At 38.2% G+C, this 21,388-nt stretch overlaps 1 protein-coding gene across 2 annotated transcripts in view; it reads left to right on the top strand.

Annotated features, from left to right (window-relative positions):
* The first annotated feature begins 6,706 nt into the window (after positions 1 to 6,706).
* The window catches only part of FAM117A (family with sequence similarity 117 member A), a 36,866-nt gene continuing 22,184 nt past the window's right edge, over positions 6,707 to 21,388 (top strand). For both annotated transcript variants that reach the window (XM_032237884.1, XM_032237883.1), the window contains exons 1-2: positions 6,707 to 6,949; positions 19,320 to 19,486. In XM_032237884.1, coding sequence (XP_032093775.1) covers positions 6,844 to 6,949; positions 19,320 to 19,486 — 273 coding nt within the window. In that variant the 5' untranslated portion in view covers positions 6,707 to 6,843. The remainder of the gene's footprint in view (positions 6,950 to 19,319; positions 19,487 to 21,388) is intronic.

Raw genomic sequence — 21,388 nt, 5'->3', positions numbered from 1 at the left:
CATGCCCACTCATCCCCCTGATGTCAACCACAGCCCTGATGCAGCCCTCAATGAAATTGAGTTTGACACCCCTATTCTAGAGGGTAGGAGCCATTGCAGAAAATATTCTTTTTCTGGACCCCATCAGCCAGAATTCCTTGACTGACAGAGTCTGCACTATGGCTCTTTGGGTGCAAATGAGAGAGAAAATCCCATTGGGGGGGGGGGGGGGGGAAATCAGAGGTCATATTCAACAGGTTCTGACCAGTTCTGAGAACCAGTAGTGGAAATTTTGAATAGTTCGGAGAACTGGTAAATACCACCTCTGAATGGCCCCACCCCCATCTATTCTCTGCCTCTTGAGTCCTGGCTGATTGGGAAGAAATGGGGATTTTGCAGTAACCTTCCCCTGGAATGGGGTTGGAATGCAGATTTTACAGTATTCTTCCCCTGCCACACCTACCAAGCCACGCCCACAGAACCAGTAGTAAAACAATTTGAATCCCACCACTGGGTGAAATAATTCCTCAAGTAACCTGGACAAATGCCAAATTCTTAAAGGTAAGAACCAACACCTTGCATTGGACCGGAAGTGAACTGGCAACTAGTGGTATTCATATATTGCAATCTATGATATAATAAAACTATAATAATAATATCTATCTAAATAAGATGCTAAGACTCTAAGATTATATTCAGGTGTACATATTAATGTGTGTGCTGTGAAATAATTCAAAACTATAGATTTTTACATTCCCAATCAGATATATGTTGGAAGCTAAAGGCTTTTGTTTTTTTCCATATTTGGAGAAAAATAAATGTAAATACAGGAATTAAGATATGTATAACAGCAGTAAATAATTGCAGGCAGTGTACAAAGTCAAATTTGTTTCACTAGTTTATTGAATAAATTATGATTAACTATATTCATATAATATACTTAACCTGTGTTTGACAAACTCATGGTTGATTTTACACAACACATTAAATTAAAACTAAGAAAACCATGTTTGAGGCCTTTCCGTACTGCTAAATTGAATTACTAATCAATAATAATTGGCAGAAAACACTACTTACATGAAATTGACTATCCTCTTTTCCAACTTTATCCTACTTCTATTGCAGCTTCAGCAGTCAGGAAAGGCAACAAGACTCCTTTAATAACAGGCAGCTCTGGATGATATAAGCCCGTCTCACTCATATCCTGGAGATGGGATGAAGGTAAATGTTATAGAAATATAGGAGGGGAAGAGAGATATGCTATAATATAAATATCATATAGAAATAGTCAATGAAAAGAATAACACTCAAATAGGAAGAACATCTCAGAAACCACCAACAGACTACCACAACCACACAGAATTAGTGTATCATACAAGCCAATTAAAGCCCTTCATAACATTCTAAGTAAACAAAAAGAGCCAATAGCCCCAGAGGAAAAAAACAGGAGTCATCTACAATATTCAGGATAATGATTGCAACAGCCACCATGTAGGATAAACAGGTGGAAAACCGACAGAATACATCCATAAACACCAAGTATAGTCAGAAGAGATGATGAAATCTTTTTAATTTCACAACATATGAACAGACTTAACCATAGTTTCAACTGAAAAATTGTGACCATCTGAGACCAAGCCAAGTTCAAAACTGCTAGAGAATTTCTAGAAGCCTGGCACTCTGACATATTAACCATCAATAGAGACATAGATATAAACAATATTTATACACTATGCAAGATACAATCAACAAGCCAAAGAGGGAGCAAAAAGACAAACATACCTTCACACCAGTAATCAGCACCTAGATGAACATAGATTAACTCCAAGATTAACATCAGACCAACAGTCAAGTAAACCCCAATCAAGGAATTGCCAAATAAGCCAAAAGTAAAAAGCCCTACCAAAGAACCTCTAAGATTACCTCATCAGCATTGACAGGGCAAGTTACTAGAATGTAAACTAAGAGCAAACCCCACTCCTTACTACCACTGATGATGTTACCTAGTTTTGGTAATGAAATGTCTGTAAGAAAACAACCAAGCTCAGAGAGCACCAAGGACCACTCATAGGCAGGGCTATTTTTTTTTGTCTCATAATTAAGTGCAAGTAGGGAAAGACTCTATGGTTTAAAGTATGGATTTGAACAATCTATGAGCATGCAGGACTGAACTTAGTTGTGGACCAATGTTTATTGCCTGGCTTTTTAAAAACTCAAAGTACTGCAAATTAAATTAGGGAATACAATGGAGAGCTTTTCTTTGCTGTGTTATGTGGGCTCTTTTTTTCTTTCTCCAGATAATCTGGTTCTCTCTTCTCCCCTCTTTTATCTTTTTAAGGTATTCAGAGAATCTGCCATAACTTTTGTAGTAGATATGTTCACCACACCCACTTGTTGGCAGATGTACCAGACTGTGAAAGATAGACATGAGAGTGAAGCAAAATTGACATTCTCTTTGTGAATTGGTCATTAACCCAGATTGTACTACAGTTGCAATACAATATTCAGTCCTTGAATAGAGGATTTTTTAAAAAAGTTAGATGAACCTTTTCCTATATAAAGTTTATATTCTACTTATCATTCAGGAGTTCAAAGTGTTTTTTCCTACAACAACAATCCTATGAGGTTGGCTGATCTGGGAAATAATGACCAGCCCAATATCATCTAAAAGCTTCTATTGCTGAGGATGGATTAAAACTCGAGTCTCCCTACTCCTGCTCCAACTGTTTAACTTAGAGATGAGCAACTATGGCACCTTTACAACCTGTGAATTTCAATTCCCAGAATACCTGAATGGCTCAGGGATTCTGGGAACTGAAGCCCACAGGTTTTAAAAGGGCCATAGTTGCTCACCCCTATCTTAACCACTACCGCACTTCATCCTTAGCCAATTTACTAAGTCAAGAAAAAGTTGATTTAAGATAAGAAATTGCAGGGACAAATCGCACCACTCAGAGCAACATTATTGCTTCATCATTATTTATAAATGAAAAGGAAGTTCAAATGTTTAAGCAAAACAAGGAAATTCTAGCTCAATATTCATATTGTTCTTTAGCCTTTTGGCTAAGATCAAGTGGGTATACCTTTGTACTCATATGCCGAACTTCAAGAATTCTGGGTCTCTCTCTTACTTAAAAGTCCAATATAGTTTTCCTCCTGTCTAAAAAACATAGGCATTGCATTATGTCTTGCACCTATACAAATCAATCATTCTGTTATGTACATTTGCCATACTGTCTTTATGTAACTTTAGTCTTGATTTCTTTCTGTTGCTTTTGGTAGTTTATATTGGACAAATACAGGAAATTGATTTATTCAATAACTACATAATTTGGACACTATGCAGGAATTTATTAACAGTGTCACATGTTTCACTGGGCCATTTTCATGAGGCTAACCATTATTGATTTTAAAATATGGCTGATGGCATACAAAGTGTGCAAATTCAGCCAATTGTGATTTTCTGAATAAACTATGGTTAATCAAACTATGGATTACTTTGTTGTCTGAACTAATCTTCCAACTATTCTGCAGTTCTCAAACTGGGGGAAATTATGTAGAATTATGTAGATAATGAACACTTTATAATTGCTTATTTGAGGATTGAGGATCCAGTTTGGGACTGCCACTTACATAAAACAACATATTTTTTGTGTGTGGAGGCAGCGATATTATTCAGGACCAGGAGAGGTACTTAGATAAAACAATTTAAGGACCACTATCTGGGTTACAGGCCAGAATTGAGTTCTAGATCAAAGAATAAAGCCCTTTAAGGCAGACAATCTCAGGAAAAAATGAATGGATTTCTTGAGAGATCTTTATTACTAGTAGAAAGCTTCCCAAAGTAATCCTCTAATTCAATTTATATCTAGAACAATTAAGATGGGGTTAGTTTGAGTCTCTTTCTCACATTTTCCTCTCACCTGGTTTCAGAAATTTCTTCTCTAATGTTAAACTCTCAAGGTCCATTAGACATTCCATCACATGTAACCCCTTCAGTTGAATTTTGTTAGGAACACAATATATCAGAGTAGTACAGTACCATATATGGTCTGCAATCAGTCCAGTGACAATTTAGATGGGAGCAAAGCCAACAAAACCAGTGTTATGCTTTTATCTAGTGATCACTGAGATTTTTGCAGTCCTCTATTGGAGATACACTATATTGCCAAAAGTATTCGCTCACCTGCCTTTATTTGCATATTAACTTTCTGTAAGTGACATCCCATTCCTAATCCATAGGGTTCAATATGACGCTGGTCCACCCCTTGCAGCTATAACAGCTTCAACTCTTCTGGGAAGGCTGTCCACAAGGTTTAGGAGTGTGTTTATGGGAATTTTTGACCATTCTTCCAGAGCGCATTTGTGAGGTCACACACTGATGTTGGACGAGTTTACGTGGCCTACCAATTCGTGGCTGAGTTGCTGTCATTCCCAAACACTTCCACGTTCTTATAATACAGCTGACAGTTGACTTGTTGCACAGGTGGCATATTATCAGAGTTCCACGCTGGAATACACTGAGCTCCTGTGAGCAACCCATTCTTTCACAAATGTTTGTACAAACAGTCTGCATGCCTAGGTACTTGATTTTATACACCTGTGGCCATGGACGTGATTGGAACACCTGATCCTGATTATTTGGATAGGTGAGCGAATACTTTTGGCAATATAGTATATCTAAAAGAAGAATAGTGCACGCTTGTGTATATTCTTTGCTGTTCTGCAGGTCAGCACTTTTATTTTTATAAGTGGTTAGGAGCTGGAGATTTGTTTCAATGCCCCCATTGCTAAGGGGGGCATTTTTATCCTCCTTTCGCTCATGAGTAGTAATTTTTGTTGTTATTTATTACTCTGGATTTCTAGATTTTTTGTTCTGTTTTATATTTGCCGCTTTATTTATTACTTTGCTCTATCCAGAATCACCCTTGGGAAAATGGGTGTCTATATGAATTTGATAGATAAATAAATATTTGAGTCCATAGTCTGTGCAAGAATGGAGCGTAATCTTTGCAGTGGTAATACTACTGCAGATTCTTGGATGTCTCTACACGTAATGTTGCTTCCATCCCATGGTAGGGAATCTGGTGTTTTCAGATGTTTTGAACTGCAATTTCCATTTGCTGCAGATAACGTTGCCAGAGGTCATAAATAATAGAGGCTGACTCCAGATTATCTGGGGGTACTATGCTTGTCTGGTGCTCATCTAAGTCCTTGAAATGAACATGCCGTTGCTCCCATGAAATTGCTTACATTGAATATTCATTGCTCAATGATTTGGGAGTAATTTCTCTTGAACTCAGAAAAAACGTAATTAAATTCCTGAGCAAACATGCTTTAGACTGGGCACTATTTCCCCAAAAGAAAGAGTAGAAGATGGGAGGGATAAAATCCAATTTTCTCTCATTATACTATTGGCAGTAAATCTCAGATAAGCCTTCTATTTTAAAGATAAATTATTTGGGGGAGAGCTTTTCTTCTAAGTAAATATAATTCAGTATTTTTAGCATTAAATATAATTCAATAAATAAATATAATTCAGCAGTATTGTGTTCATCCATAACCAAACTAGTTGCCTTTATCTGTAGCAAACATAATTGAATTAACTCAGTTCTGCAAAGCTATATATTAATATTTTCCTTCCAGAGATTTCAGGGCTGGATATGACTGAAAATACAACAATGAAGAGGAACTATGGTTTATTTCTGTACTGAAAAGCATTTGAAATTTGGAAACTAGGAGAGGAAATTTTGCTTCTGGTTCCAATTCTAGCTACATCTAAATTCAACCTTTTATTCAGCTGCCCTGTTAAAGGAAATGGTGATGCATATTGTGGTTTAGTACTGCTGCACAAACATAAGTTGTACTCTTTTCATTTATGCCATTTGAGTAATCATATTGTTGAGTACCTTTAGTCTACAAATGTTGAATTTTTGTTTTTTGTAACATTTGTAACAATGTGCTTTCCCTTTTAAGATATGCCTTTCAAGCATTTACAAATAACTATGCAAATACCATTATACTCTGTTGCTTCCCTTTTGCAAGTTGGGGGAGGGGGACTGTCAAAGGAAATAATTGAGTTTATGACAGCAGTAAGGAAAATTGGAGACGCTGCTAAGGCCGTTTCTTCTAAAATAAGTTTCTTTTGAACGGAAAGACATTTCAACTTTATATCAGAAGAGGCAAAAATATACTAGTTGAAGAGTACTGCACTAATCTAACTAACCAGCCAAAGTTCCATCATCCTCATCCTCATACAGCTTGCAGTAAGGGCTGTTGCGTTTGACGTTTCTTTTTGCAGTATTTTACCAGATAAACCCACCCACCGCCAATTATTGACGTATTCAAAGCAATTTAATGAAACCTGAAATCACAACGTAAGAATCGAAGTTAGAAAAAAGTATGATCTCCTAGCCTGGCTTTAAAATGGGTGTTTGTTTTCCTTCTGGAGAGGGGCCTATTTAGATGGTTTCCCACCCGTAAAACAAAGTGGAAAGGGGAGTATTGTGCTACTGAACAACGGAATCCAAGGTTTTCTTTTCTTTTCTTTTTTCCCCCTAGGCTGCGTTTACTCCCCTCAAGACAGGAAACGCACCGGCAGTAGAAAAGGTGGAGTTATTCGCTGGCATGGACCGTGCGAGTCTTTGCCTAAATCCCACCTTCTCCAACTTTGTTGGCCAATGAGCGTCGGCGGTTGCGCGAAGCCACGCCTCTAGCGTGTAGAAAATGCCTCCCGTTCGGTTTTTCGTCCTGGGACCGAGTCGCCCGTCACGTAGTTGCGAGCGCCCCGTTCAGAGTGAAGGTGGAGAAGCTGTTCGGCTGATCGGCAATCCGCAAGCGGCTTTGGCTTTCTCAACCCGAGCGATGGCGGCGGGGACTTCCTCCTCCTGTTGGGTCGGGTTGCAGCCGCTCAAGTCCACCTTCCCTTTCCAGTTGCAGTCCCGGAGGAACGGAGATGGAGATCGGGCAGGTAACGGGAGGCGCGGGGGGTGGGGGGAAATCATAGGCCTAAGTATTGCTCAGAGAAGTACTTGGGTAGCTGAGAGAGAGGGGGGAAAGGGGTTGGGGGTGTAGGGGAAGCACTGTGCAGGCATGCGTATATGTGCATAACGAGGCCGAAGAGAGTGGGTATACGGAAATAGGAAATAAATAGGAAATAAATTGTATAGTAATGAAGGGGGTCAGTAGGAGATTGGCATATTGAGAGGAAGGGTGGAGGGCAGGAGACAATCTGTTACGGGGGGGGCAGAAGGGGAGTGTTATAAAGTTCAAGATGTCACTGACGGAGAAGACATTGGTGAGGCAGGTCTTGGACTGAATTTTGTGTCAAGCCCTTTGATGGAAATAGTCTAGAATTGAATAAGGAGTAAGCCCAGTTTACAGGTGACATAATGCAGAGAGATGTCGGGGAGTTTGAAAAGAGCTCTTAATGCCTCTTTCCCGTGATGCGAACAGGCCATAAAAGAAATGATAGATGGGATGCCTGAGAAACTTTATCAAAGGGGAGAAATTGTAGAAAGTGCCTGAATTGATCATATTCATTCACATAAAGGGGGGGGGGGGTTGGTCTTGAGGGAAAGCTTACTGAAAACCGGCGGGGGGGGGGGGGGAGGGGAGAAGCACACGCATTTGGAATCATCTATGTAAATGCAATATATATCCATGGTGAAGCAGGATGATGTATAATGTATTTTGGAGAAAGATGACTGCTGCTCGAAAAAAGTTCAGAAAAGAACAATTAAAATAAAGATGGAATGGAGAGTGGATAGAAAACTTTGCGTACCACGAGCTTTAGAGAGTTTCTGTTGCAGACTTTAGATATACTGTACTATTGATTAGAAGTAATGGCTTGAAAAAGTATATATGGAAAGAAAATACAATGTCGGCTAAGAGTATAATACAGAAGAAATACCTGCATAATAGACTGAGATGTTACAGAATTATGGTGGTTTTCCTTTTTTTTTTTGAAAACTGGGAATTAATACATTTCTGCAAATTTCTGAAAGCAAGTGGGGTTAAGCAAGGTAGATGTAGAAAAGCCATGCTGAGATCAGTAAAAGAACTCTGGGGAGGGCTTATTACTACCGAGTAATACTCTGTCATGAAATGGGGAAACAAAACTTTGGAAAATGGTATGGAAGCGATGGGCACCAGATTTCTTTTAATGGAAAAACAACAATAATGACTGGAAAAGTCCAATTAATTGAGAGGGGGAGAACTTAATGATGGCATGATGGTATTACCCTTCATTGAAATATCTGGATATCTGGTATAGCTAAAGATTGCAGAGAATTTTACTAGGTGAGGTATAAACCATATTCATTTTCCCCTATCTTAGTTGCTCTGTTCTCATTTCACTGTAACAACACATTACTTCATTTGTTGTAGTTTTCTTCTAGGTATCAGTTTTACTGAGAATGTTGATTAGGTATGGCTGCGCTTAACTGACTTTATTTGAGCTTAAGGAGGAAAAAGAGCTAAGCATCTACTGTATGTATATAGCTGATCATCAGAAAATCTCCAGTTTATGGATTAGACTGGAAAAAATTTTTAAAAATGTGGAAGAGATAATGGTAAACCATTTCTGTATTGCTGCTTGGGAAACGACATAGCATCTAGGTGTGGTAAGTGGAATTGAGCTTACTCTGAGGAGAAACTTCAATTTTTGCTCTATTACCAGAAATCTCATAAACACCATGTTAATTGTTTCTTCAGTTGATTTTAATATGTTCATTAAGGAAGAAGTTTTTAAAAAGTACATTTGCAACAATTAAAAAACCTGAAAGTAGCTGCATAGTGGTATAAGTGAATGACCAGTGGAAGTTAAGAAAGGAAGTGAAAGATTTGTTTGTCTATGGAATCTCAGCCTTCCAGTTCTCATCGTTTAAATTCTTTCTTCAGCTCTGGACATAACTACTACATTCACTTTATTCCCTTTCTTGACTGCAGTCCCTTGTCGAAGGAGGAGATGCCTAGCTTATCTTCTACAAATACCTTGAAGACTTAGTTTAAATTTGCCCTTGAGATTGCTTTGCTTAAATGATGAGGGTAGTCAAATACAGTATTTTAATATAAAGTAACTTAAAAAACCCTATAGCCAAATAAAACTTGTCTGTGCATAAGAATCTTCCAGAAATGCACTGAAGGGGGGGGGGGGGGAGGTAGCTACCAAAGTCACAAAAATAGTTAATAGTTAGTCATATGAGATGCTAAGAACTATATGATTTCTAGTGATTGACATTGATAACTTTAAATCTATGGGAAGAGTAACAGAACTTTGTGCAGGAATGGATTTGCATGATTTATTAGCAAATTGCCTATGGTAGGTTCCATTTTGGGGGAAACAGAAAAATTGGAAGGTGAGTGTTGTGAGCAGTCCCCATAATTTCTGCTTATAAGTTGCTCTGCCATTTTTATCTCACCACCAGCAGGGTCTACTAAAAATCTAAAAAAGCCTGTGACTGCAGAAGAAACATCCATGCATTTTGCTTTCTCATGTAGCTTCATGGATGTGAAATGAGCTAGGACAGTGCAAAGCAACCTGCCTCCCTGGATCAGGCTTGAACATAAGTCCTTCTACTTTCTGATCAAGTTCTGGCATCTAGCCTTCTAAATTCTAGTTTCAGTTCAGCTTTGGAAATTGGCTAGGATGACTCTCTGCTGCTGCACCAGTTCAAGGTGTCTTCCTGCACCCCCCCCTCCTCCTCTCCATACACAGAATGATGTAAAAAAAGGTTTAAAAAGGAAGAGGAGGTTGAGAAGTTTAACTTTTGTTTTCAGAAGTACTTAGGCTTTGGTAACAATACAGAATAACTAGAAGCAGATATCTAGCCATCTGGAGAAGAAAAAATGATAGGGTCCTAAGAAAGGTAGGTGTTATTATAATTAGTATTGTCACCCCCTCCCCACGTACACACACTGTTACTACATTGCAGTCACAAAATACTGTCCATGAGGGAAAAAGTGAAGTGAGAGTGTATGTTGATTTGAAACCTTACAGGATTTTTAATTGGCTATTGTTATTGTGACTATAATATTGTGATGTATATTAGTTGTATTGCTTTGGTGTAATTTTAACTGCTGTTTAGTCTTTATTTGCTATTTTTATTGTGTTGAACTACAACCCAGTGGAAGGCATCCTAGAAATGACATGTTTCCCTCCTTCTCTTTTTGACAAACAGATTCATGTGTAATGTTTGTATCTCTTCAAGTACAAGAGGCTTGACGTGCAGATGACAGCATCTAGCTGACCTTAGCAGAATTTGAAAAATATGTAGGGTAGGATTTAATTAATATTTGGATGGGAGACCACCAGGAAATCAGTTGTGGGGTAACCTGGGAAGCTAAAATAACATCCCAGAAGAAAGCACTATAAAACTAGTTATGTATTATTGCAAAAAAAACAACCAACCCTGCATAAACATACTTATGTCATCACCAAGAGTCAAATTTGACTTCAGGGAATATTTATCTCTTTATTTCTGAATGGTGATGATGGTGCTGCCACATCTCCTCCTCCTCTGCTCTAAACACTCCAATTTGTTAATCTGTTCTAAATAATTCTCTGGTAATTCTTTAGTTTAAATTTTTTTAAAAACCAATTAAAAAAGCAATGGTAGACACAAGCTATTATATATATTTAAAATATAAGTTTATTTTCATCCTATAATGTTTCTAGAGTCCAGGAGCTATAGTTTTAATTGTACTGTGAAATAAGTTCTTTGCACATTGCTTTCTCACCAGCCAACATCATTTATCTTATTTATTTTTGAGGTCTGTTTTCTGCCATAAATAGCACACAAGACTGAATTACAAATATCGAAGATAAAATGATCTTAATGCTGACATGAGAAGTTTTCCTACTCTCATTGTGCAGTTTTCAGCCTCACAAATGCATGTAGCCCTGTCCTTTGGCTGGGAGAAGGAAGTGCTGCTGGCTCCAGACGATTGGAAAGCTGAATCCTGTGAGCTTGCCAGGTGCCTATCACCAGATGATAAGTGCATCTTTTGCTGCCAACACTCACTCTCTTTTCCTATGCAGAAATCAAAACAGCAGAGTGCTGTATTTTGACCAGATTATATCAGCTTTGCTCTGTTAAGATTCAGTTGCCATTTAATCATAACATTGCTACCTTACTTACCTTAGATGATGCAGCATCCTTCCTTTCAACTGACATTTCATTATAGGTGAAGGGTTGATTTAAGTTATTACATTGCTGATATTTCTTCACAGATGGTTGATGAATATTCTTTTGTACAATTACAGCGTTATGCTCAGGATAATATTTGTGCCTTCACTGTGGTTTGCTTCATGAAGAGGATAATTATAAATGTGTGGTAAGGGCAATTGTGAAGATTTGTTCCCTTTGATACATGGCATGGGAGGAACTTGTGTTCCTATTCATCTGGGTTCTTTGCAGTACAAGATAGACTTTAATGGTAGGAAGTGTGTAGGTGACAGAGTTGAAAGAATTAGTTTGAGTTAAATGCTATTTTAAATGAAGAGTTTTTCTTCCACATGTGGGATTAGTGCAGCACAGTGTAGATGCTAACTCCAATTTACATGCACAAATAACATACAGTGACTAAAAAAAGAACTGAGCGAGATCTGCTATCTTGAGATGCTACTTTCATACGTTGCCTGATTTCTGTTAAAGCTGTGTTTTTTTTCACCTGAAAAACTCACCTGCCAAACATGTATTTTGATCTCTTATTTGAAGAACTTATAATAAATCCCCTAGACAGCATTACTATGTTTTGTCACATTAGCATAGTTATCTAAATTTGCATAACATATTTAACCATAAAATAACTTTAATCACTGGCTTCACAGAACACTGATTGCTCCTAGTTAGGTAACCTTGTTTTAGCCTATGTGTTATAATGTGTTGTTCTTTCAGTCCTTTATATGGAGAGCAAGGCTGCTTTCTTACCTTATAGATATCAAATGGAAGATAATTGCATAGGCACCTGGTGGTGGTAATTGCATGTTGCTGATGCTTTTGGATTCTGAGAAGCAAAACAGGCACACAATGGTGCTTAAGGAACCAATAAGGTTGCATGCTTGGCTTTTGGTACATCATCATGTTATAGTTAATGAAGACTTTATTTTCAGCGAGCAACTTGTTTTCCTGCCAGATTGAAAAATACATCATTTAAATTGACTAAAACTGGGATTGTGCAAGATGCCAGCTAATTCTTTCTACGAACTGTGAAAGCCACAAAAGCTTAACTGAGTGACTTTGGGCCAGTTACACACTCACAGCTCAACCCACCTCACAGGGATGTTGTTGTTGTGGGAAAAATAGAAGAAGGGAGGTGTGTTGGATATGTTCACCAGTTTATTTATAAAAAATAAATGCAGGATGCAAATAAATAATAGATAAACATCAATGGTTAGGATTTGCCACAATCTTTTCTGGTTCTAACACATGATCTGCTTACTCCAGAAAAGATCTCACTATGACAGCAGGGAAGAATTTTCAAACCCTGGGATGGATAATGGGTTGTGTGCGTGGGGGGGGGGGGGAGTGGTTCCTCAATCTTGGGGAGTTCCTTGCTCTGTTGCCTCTTTAAACCTCATAGTTTTTGTATTGTTTTTATTTGCTGCCCTTCCTCTTCACTGACATCCTGCATTCCTGAGAGCAAAATAATGGAAATTCTGGGTGGACTGTTACATGACCATTTTCACAATTTATGAAAAAGCAAAAATTAATATTTCTTGCCTTCCAATACATTTAAGAAAATGGGTTATGGAATAGAATGAACTCTAGAATTAAAGAACTCAGCAAGTCATTGGCAGCAGTTTAACCAAGACAGAGGAGGATTTCTACCACACTCCCTGGTTACAGCTTAGCTAGTCTATTCTTCAGGAACTTGCTGTGAAGCAGGGAGATGATTCATTGGGCCATAGCTGGGGATTTTTCATTGGAAACTCTGCCAAATAGTTCCCTTGCTGCCTGGGTGCTGCTTGCTTGGAAAGAAACCTTTTGCTTTGGTTTGGAAAGTATAAGGCAGGTTGGCTCATTTGGTGGAGGTGGAGGGGCTGATAAATGGTGCCGACTGGGTGTAGTCTTGGCAACATGAAAATGTTTCAATGCTGAAGGACAAAATTCCACTCTGCATCAGTGTGGGTAGGTAATACAGAGTGAAGCTAATGGAATGGAGGCTTATATTGCAAACAAATATTTAACTATTCTCTTGTCATTAACAAAGAAGTTTTAAGGCAAAAAAAATAATGGTTCTGCAATTTAAGCTGGACTGTTCTTGTGCTCGTGGATGTAATAGAAGCATAGGTAATAGGACTTATATATCACTAGAATAAAGAGACCAGATTTAGGAATAGGAATAGTAGTTCTATTCACAATTAACTGGCTACTGCATTTTCGTCTACTCATGCAAAGGCTTGTTATTTCTTGGCCGTTCTGAAATAAACCTGATCCCCCTCTGAGCTTCCACTATGTTCCCTGCCCCTTCCTAACTTTGGCTGCTGCTCATGTTTTTCCTAGTGCAGTTGTAGATCTTGTCAGCAGCTAATCTGGTAGTATTCTTAGTGTTCTCCTTCAGCGTTCCCCAACAGACTCCTGGCCCTTTTGTACAGTTCATCTCCTCCTTTTTCAGAGTCTTCAACTGCTTGGCAGCTGACCAGCATATGGGAGAGGTGAATGGTGCAATTTTCTATACTGATGACTTCCATCAGGTAGGAGGCAGTAAGCCTGAGGTTCCCCTCCTGCTGTGTGCTGTGGGGTTTCGGCTACCCAGCTTAGGAAGTCGGTTGTGCCAAGGGGAGCTTATGTTAGCTAGTACTTGCAATGCCCTCTTACAATATCCTATGGGTTTCTCCTTGGTTCTCTTCTGAGCCCTTTCCTGTCATACAGAAAAGGTTTGAGAAAGGCTTCAAAGCAGAGGAGAGCAGTATGGGCATTTTGTTTTGATCTTAGAAAGGAGATGACCATGGTAGAGTGTCTTTGAGAGTGTGCTTCATTTTGTCAAAACAAAATGTTCTTTAAAAAATGTTTTTTCTAGCCCTAACATAGCCTTAATTTCACCTTCAGAGCAACTCCCTGTGCATTTGGACTGAGGGAGAGCAGCAGGCCCAGGTCTACTGGTGAATTTCCATAGCTGACTATGGATTTGGACCTCAATTTCAGTGGCCCTAGTCCAGCATCATAATCACTACATTGTGCTGACTCTGTTAGCAATCTTTCTGGGCTGTTCCTGCATTGTAATGCATCACGGTTCTAAAAGATACCTGTAAACTTGACCTTGGAACTGCAACAGATTCTGGAAGCTAAAAGAAACTTGGAAATGTACTGCAGAAAAAAAATAGAAGTTTTGTAGATTCCAGTATAAGTCGTAAGTCTTCAGTTGATGTTTTTAATCCTATTTTATAGCTCAAACATGAGCTCTTATGGTAGCTGTTTTATCCTGCTTAATGGTTAAAAAGCGGGGTTTTAGTGTGTGGCTTGTAGTTTCATACATTATGAAACTATGTAGGAGAACCATTTGCCCTTTCATATACTATACTTGGCAGCAGTTTCCCTTAGATTGCTAATACCTATGGTTGTTTATGTATTAGTGCTTGTGATCTGCTTAATATAGTTTTACTGAAACCATTTATACTGCTGCCTGTTTTATGACTAGTGGTTGGTTGTTATAATACTTGCATCTTTTTTGTGATGATCATGATTATAACACTTCAGAATTGCAAGCCACAGTTATCTGAAGGTAGACCACAAATAATTAGCATTGTCAGATTATCCAAAAGTTGCAGATGGTATAGATGGAAAACATATTCAGCAGCTTTTACTACTTCTTATGGATGTTACTAATGGACTTTATGAAGATGATTTCATTTGAGTGCAATTTATCTAATATATTTTACATGTTATATAAGATATTATCTGAACTCAAATGTTCCATTACTTCGAGTCTCTTTCTTGTATCAGCTTTGTTGTGAATATTTGCAAAAGCATCAGTTCCTTCATGTTTTAGTTTCCCCTGTTAGACAGGAAAGTATTTTTATCTTAAAACAATTGATTATAAATTCATAGGTTCCAAAACTGAGTTTATACGTAGTGCCAAGAATTCTGGAAGATTTAACCATGATGTATTGAACATTACTTACCTAGTAGGGTTCTGCCAACATGTTGAGCCAAAAATAAACACACAAATTGTACAAAGACAATTTCTTTTCAACGGGGAGACGAAACTGAATGAAAGAGACAAACTTCAATATTTGCTGTGCTAGCAAGATAAGTAGGGCAGAAGTGAAATATATTGGTAGTTGCAACTTAGGACTACAATTAGGCCTGGAATTTCTTTCACTAAGTGATGCTATTGTAAAGCACAATACAACACCACATGATCACAATCCCGGCAGTCCCAGTTGGTATTATAACTCTAGACATGCCACATGTCTGGAGGTGGTTAAATGGGAAGCAGAGTGAATCCTAGATAAGGAGCGTGAGAGTGCTGCGAGGGGATGCGGAAGGGGAATCCCTGGGAAGTCCAGTCAAGTTTGCACACAAATTGGGGTACTGCAGAGTGGTACAAGTTTGAGGATGTTAGTGAAAAAGGATGTGGGGTTGGGTGAGTGGGGCTGTAGGCACAAGGAGGCTAGGGAAAAAGAATCTAGGATGCTTACGTGCATTCTTGCAAGTGGAGGAAGGCTAGAGAAAGACTACACTATGACTCCGGGTCCATGCTGCCTAGCCTGGCCTATATATTTCTATGCCCACATGAGATCATCTTATGAGGAAAACACCATGCATGACCTGTGGAAGAAAACCTCAAATAGCCAGCAGTTGCCTGGTAGAGGGCCAGGCTGGACAAGTTTGATTAGCAATGGGAAAACGATGATGAATTTAAGGTATCAGAGACTGTTAGGTGGATAGGGAGAATTGTAACATCCCTGCAGACAGGCTGTTAAGGGCACAAATTTTGATCTGGTGATTGCGGGGATGGTGCAATGGCCATAACTTCAGGGACTGGTCATAAGTCTCTTTGTTTGGTGCCACTGTAATTTGAAACCCTGAATGAATGAATGGTTGTAAGTGGAGAACTACCCGTAGAAATAAATGTAGGAACAGCTTCTGTCTAGAGAGGTTTCATATGTGTGATTAGCCTACAGAATTTCAGCTACATTCTGTCGCTCTGATCCTCTTGCGTATCCTGAAGTCACAGAAGCTGGAAAGCAGTTATTGCCAATGTTACTAAGAGTAGGTGCAGTGAAATAGTTGGGGAAGATGGGACACATCTTTTTCACTCTCTTATGCTAATAATTTCCACAAGCATGTAAAATAAAATAAGGGAATGGAGAAAGAAGTCCCATATGGAGAAATAGATGTAAGGCAGCTACCAGACTGGTAGGTTGAGATAATAATAGTTTTTACTATCAAAATGTTCTTCTGCCTTGACTCCCTACATTTTCGACACAGCCCTGATTGGAGATGCTTAACTGGCATACAGAACTTGGACTAATCCCAGAGAGTGCAGCCAGGTGGGGCTGGTCTGATCCTAGCCTAGTGGACTAAATTGATAATGGAGCAGCCCTGTAAACAGGACACTCCACCCTGCCACTACTTTTCTCACAAGCCATCTTTTTTCTTGAAGTAGGCATTGTTTTGCAGCCTCGGGTGTATTTTTAGGTAGTGATGATTTAATTGGGACAGGAAAGCGCTTCAGATCAGCTGCGAATCTGTTATCTTTCCAGTTCTGCTAGCAGTGTGCAGCCCCTATTTCCCAGATATCTCCCACAAGCAGTTCCAATCATTGACTTCTTTGTCAGCCCTAAGCTACTGAGAAGAGGAACTGTAGATTTCTTCACTATGAAGAAAGATTGCCTTTGGGTCAGAATTTTTAGGTTGGAGAAGGAATGCTAGAAGCAAGCTTTATATTCAGGCATATCCTACTGAAGTTGAATGCATGTGCCTCAAATAGACCCTGATGTGAGGTCAACAGCCAGTCAGAGGAGGCCTTAAATAGCTGCTGAACTGTTGTGAGTCGAGCTCTGAATAGGAGCTGCCAGAGATCTTCTTGGCAGCAGACCAGGAGATCCCTGCTTTACTTAAGAGTGCATATTAATTTATGTGTAAATGAAAAGCAAACAAACTCCTGCCTGGGGCTTTAGTTGGCATTTTTTCCTACTTAAATGCAGTAGCTGGGAGCCAGGAAATCTTGGCTTTACAGGTCCCTTATCAGAATCAGTGGATGTCTTTGTGCAGATTTCCCTTCCTTAGGACATAGTTCATAATGGCCCATGTTAAGTGAAAGCAGAAGGCTGCAAGTTTTACTGATAGATGGATGAAGGCTTGTTAAGCGCTAATATAATTCATAAAATTAATGCAAAGAGGTTAACTCAGGAGGCAAACAGCTTTTTGAAAACAATTTGTCCTCGTAATTCATACTGGTGTCAGCTTTTTGCTAATATACGTTAAATATTATATTGTCATAAATTTGGGGAGATTCAAAATGAAATAGAATGGAAAACCAAACAAACAAACAAACAAACAAAAAAAAAAACCCTGGTTCTTTCCAATAAGGCTTTTAGATATAGGGTGAGAAAAAGTGTGTATTGTGAAAATGAAAGCATTCTCTTCTCAGGACAAGAAAATGATAGGCATCACAATATTGTGTAGATGGGCAATGCTACTAACATTTTTTATTTTCAGAACTATGTGTTATTTTTTGTTTGAAATATTTAGAGAAGGGTGAATTTCTTAGAGTGATAATTCTCTGCACCATACAGAAAGCTGTAGGTTTCCTTTTGTATTTTTCCTAAATAATGGTTGGGATAGCCAGATTTCCTATAGGTTCTTGCATCTTACTTCAACTTTCCCCAATTCTTCATCCTTTGGGATTAGAATGGAATAGAGAAGAATAATAGACTTGTAAGGGATTTTGAAGGTCTTCTGGTCCAACCCCCTGTTCAAGCAAGAAACTACATTTCAAAGAAACAGTTGTCCAATTGCTTGTTAAAAATCTCCAGGAGCATCCACAATTTCTGAAGGCAAACCATTCCACTGATTAATTGTCCTCACTGTCAGAAAATTTCTCATTATTTTTAGGTTGGATCTTTTCTTCATAGGTTTTGTCCATTTCTTCTTTTCCTGCCTTCAGGTGCTTGTAATTATAATTACTGATTCAAGAAAAAGTGAGTTATAGTCTTTGCACAGCTGCAAGTCTCATATCAGGAAAGATAGCTGAGAAATTCTTTAGCTTCTATAAAAATGTTGATGTCTCTAGAGGGAACTAGATTATTTTGCTGTGCATGACTGGTGATACATGTGGCCATAGCCTATGGTTCTACGAACAATGTATAAAATGGTCTTCCACTGATATTATTAGGGAAATAGTAATATTTTTTGAAAAATGTCTAAAGTTACTAGGTTTTGCAAAACAGTAATAAGGGAGGAGAGATAATCAGCAGGCCCAGCCTAAAAATAAGGGAGGAAATTGCATTCTTGTTGACTAGAGAAGCAGTTGGGAAATGAATATATTTAGATGCAATTAGATTTCTATCCCAAGGGCTGAGTGTTACCACAACTTGTCTCATATTTCATCTTTACTCCTCTGGGGAAGATTCAACAGAGAGAAGGCATGAGTTGCCCAAGGCCACCGGGTAAGCTAATTTATTGATCGCTTCATACTCCAAGCCTTGAATTTGGATTGCTGGGCTCAGGAAACTTTATTTGAATTATTTTACTTGTTTAATCCTTTTACATAGACTTCATTTTCAGCTTTTTGTCTCTGCTTGCTGTTGATCTACCTTTTAAAAGGAGAAGGTAGCAATTTATATTGACTTACCTAGGTCTGCAAAAAGGGAAAAATGCTGCTGGCTGCTAATATCTGCTAAGACATTATTTGTTCTTCGTCTTCTCACCCCACTATTAGGTTGTTGCTTTTTAAACATTTTTTTTAAAATGTTGTTTGTGTCTTTCCATAAAACTAAGGCTTGGAGCTTACGATGTTCGATTAAAGTCATTTGGTTGTAAAAAAAACTAGTAAAATCAATTTTTAAAAAATAATCAGCTAATACTGTGTCACTTGTTGCATGCCTCTAAAATGTGCGGCAACCACTTTGGTTCTAAGTGTTGTCTGTGTTTTTTCACCACCCATATCACATGGTGCTGGGGCATTTGCTACAGTGGTCTAAAGTGTGGGATGGAAAGCTATTTATGACAGTGTAGGAAGCCTCAAGGTCTAGAATAATATTTGAGAGTAGATGTGAGAAGCAATGTGGAAGCAGTTGTTGAAAAACACTTGGACAGAAGTGGTGCTTGCTTGCATTTTGTAGCAAATCCATTCATTCTTTTTTCTTTTTCTTTTTTGTTCTCTAGCTAGTGTTCCGTGGGCTGCTGGTTCTGAAAGGACCTCCCGGAACAGACCTCCAAGAGCACAGCATACTTCATCGTTAGATACCATCCTTGACTCATACCTTATGGGCCAGTGGCCTCGAGATGCTGAAGGACTTCCCCTGTCACACATGAGTGACAAATCTACTCAGGTACTGGGTCTATCCTTCAGCTTAAAGAAGGATCAATAGATATCAAAAAAAGTGAAGAATTGGAAATCAAGAAAGATAAATATTGTATGTCATTAAATTTGCTATCTAATTCGGCTCCTTAAAAATCAGAGGTGATCATTATGTGTTTCAATGTAGACTTTCAATCAGAATGTCTAATTTTAAATGAAAAGGCTCAAAGGAAGAGAGGTTGCAAATTGAAAAATCAACCTTTTGACCTTGTATGTTTAACCCTTCTATTTGTCCCTAATTTAAACACATCCCTTCAGTAGTTTCCAAATCCAGTACAATTCTATCTCCAGTCAGACTATGTCCCACCTAGCCAAACACATGCAGTGCCAAGTTTAGGAGATGTTTTCCTTCATCTCCTAGTGATGATTGTCCCTGGTCATTGTTTGAGTTCCTAGTATTCAGCTCTGCAGTATGTGTTACACAACTACAGAAGTGTGGTTTCTGGCATGGGCTAGGTGTCCCAGGAACCCTAAGTTTTATGAGAAATGAGAAATAAACATTGACAAATGACATGAGAAAAAAATATTGTAATCTACATGGCTAAAATTGTAAAGACATGCTTTGTAAAAAGTATGAAATCTAAAACAATATAATTGCTCAGTACTTGCGATTCTTTGTCTAATTTTGATAACCTATTTCCTGTCTTCCTTAAGAGCAGTATCTTTTGCAACAAAAGCAAGAATTTATGGGACCTTCAAAAATAGATTATGAACTAGAACTGGCTTTATTATATATTATTTCTCAAATAAAATCAAGCCATAAAAGTTTGTACCATATCAAATTATTTACAATATCTTTAATATTTTACAATGAACTATATAATAATTAGATTAGTAGGCAAAGCAAACCAAATTGTTAAGCACCCTCAATTTTTCAGAGTAGGGGTAGCAAACTTATTTAACCCTAGGTTCCTTTTTTTTTTTTTTTTTGCAACTATTTGGAGCTATTTTTGTTGCCTATCACTAAAAAAAAGTAGCATGCTGTTTTGCATTTTGAGATAGGAAACAAACAGAAATAGTAATGAACGCCTTGAAACATATTTCATTAATTATTATTTTTTTAAAATGAAAAAAACACATCAAGCCACTCCCCCGGTGTCCCTCAGAATCCTAGGAAGAAAAACTCTAAATATTTCATTATTTTACAAAACTATTTTCCTTGTTGGGACCCACTGGCCTCTTGTCACCAAAAGATCACCTATGCGTGGTAAACTAAAGTATATTTACTACTGTGGCTGAACTTAAGTATTTTCTTATGCTGATTCTCAGAGACCAAAGATTATGCATCTGATCGTTAAATGTGTCCTGTGCCCAAGTGTTAAGATAATTGTTTCCACTCCAAAAAAATCCATGTCAGTATTCTATTATGTATTATGATATACTTGTGAAACTATTGTGAATCAGGATATGAAAGCAAGAAAATTGTCACTCCATGTCCGCCGAAAAGATACCATAGACATGTAAAATGATAATTATGCTATATACGCTTTTCTGCATGGTTCTCACCCTCTGGAACATTGTCCCATTGGAGATGAACCCCCCCCCCCTCCGCCCTCTTGGTCTTCCATAAGAGCCTCAAGACCTGGCTCTGCCAGTGTGCCTGGTGCTCCAATGGTCATTCGTTCCATGTTGGAGATGGTTAGTGGACTAGGAAGAAGATCCCATTTCCACCCCATTGTTTTCTGATTTTTAATTTACCTAATTTTGGTTAATTTAATATTTAATGTTTAAATGTTTATATTTCTGTTTTATGAAGTTTGTAAGCTGCCTAGAGTCATCGTTAGTGATATGGCTGACATATAAATTTCATAAATGAATACATTTAACAAACAAAAATGTGCAAAATGGCTTATTTTCATCAAATTCTCCCTTT

Source organism: Thamnophis elegans, chromosome Z (genome assembly GCF_009769535.1).
Source record: "Thamnophis elegans isolate rThaEle1 chromosome Z, rThaEle1.pri, whole genome shotgun sequence".
NCBI lineage: Eukaryota > Metazoa > Chordata > Lepidosauria > Squamata > Colubridae > Thamnophis > Thamnophis elegans.
Note: the sequence above shows the minus strand (reverse complement) of the source record. Positions and strands in the feature narration are given on the sequence as shown.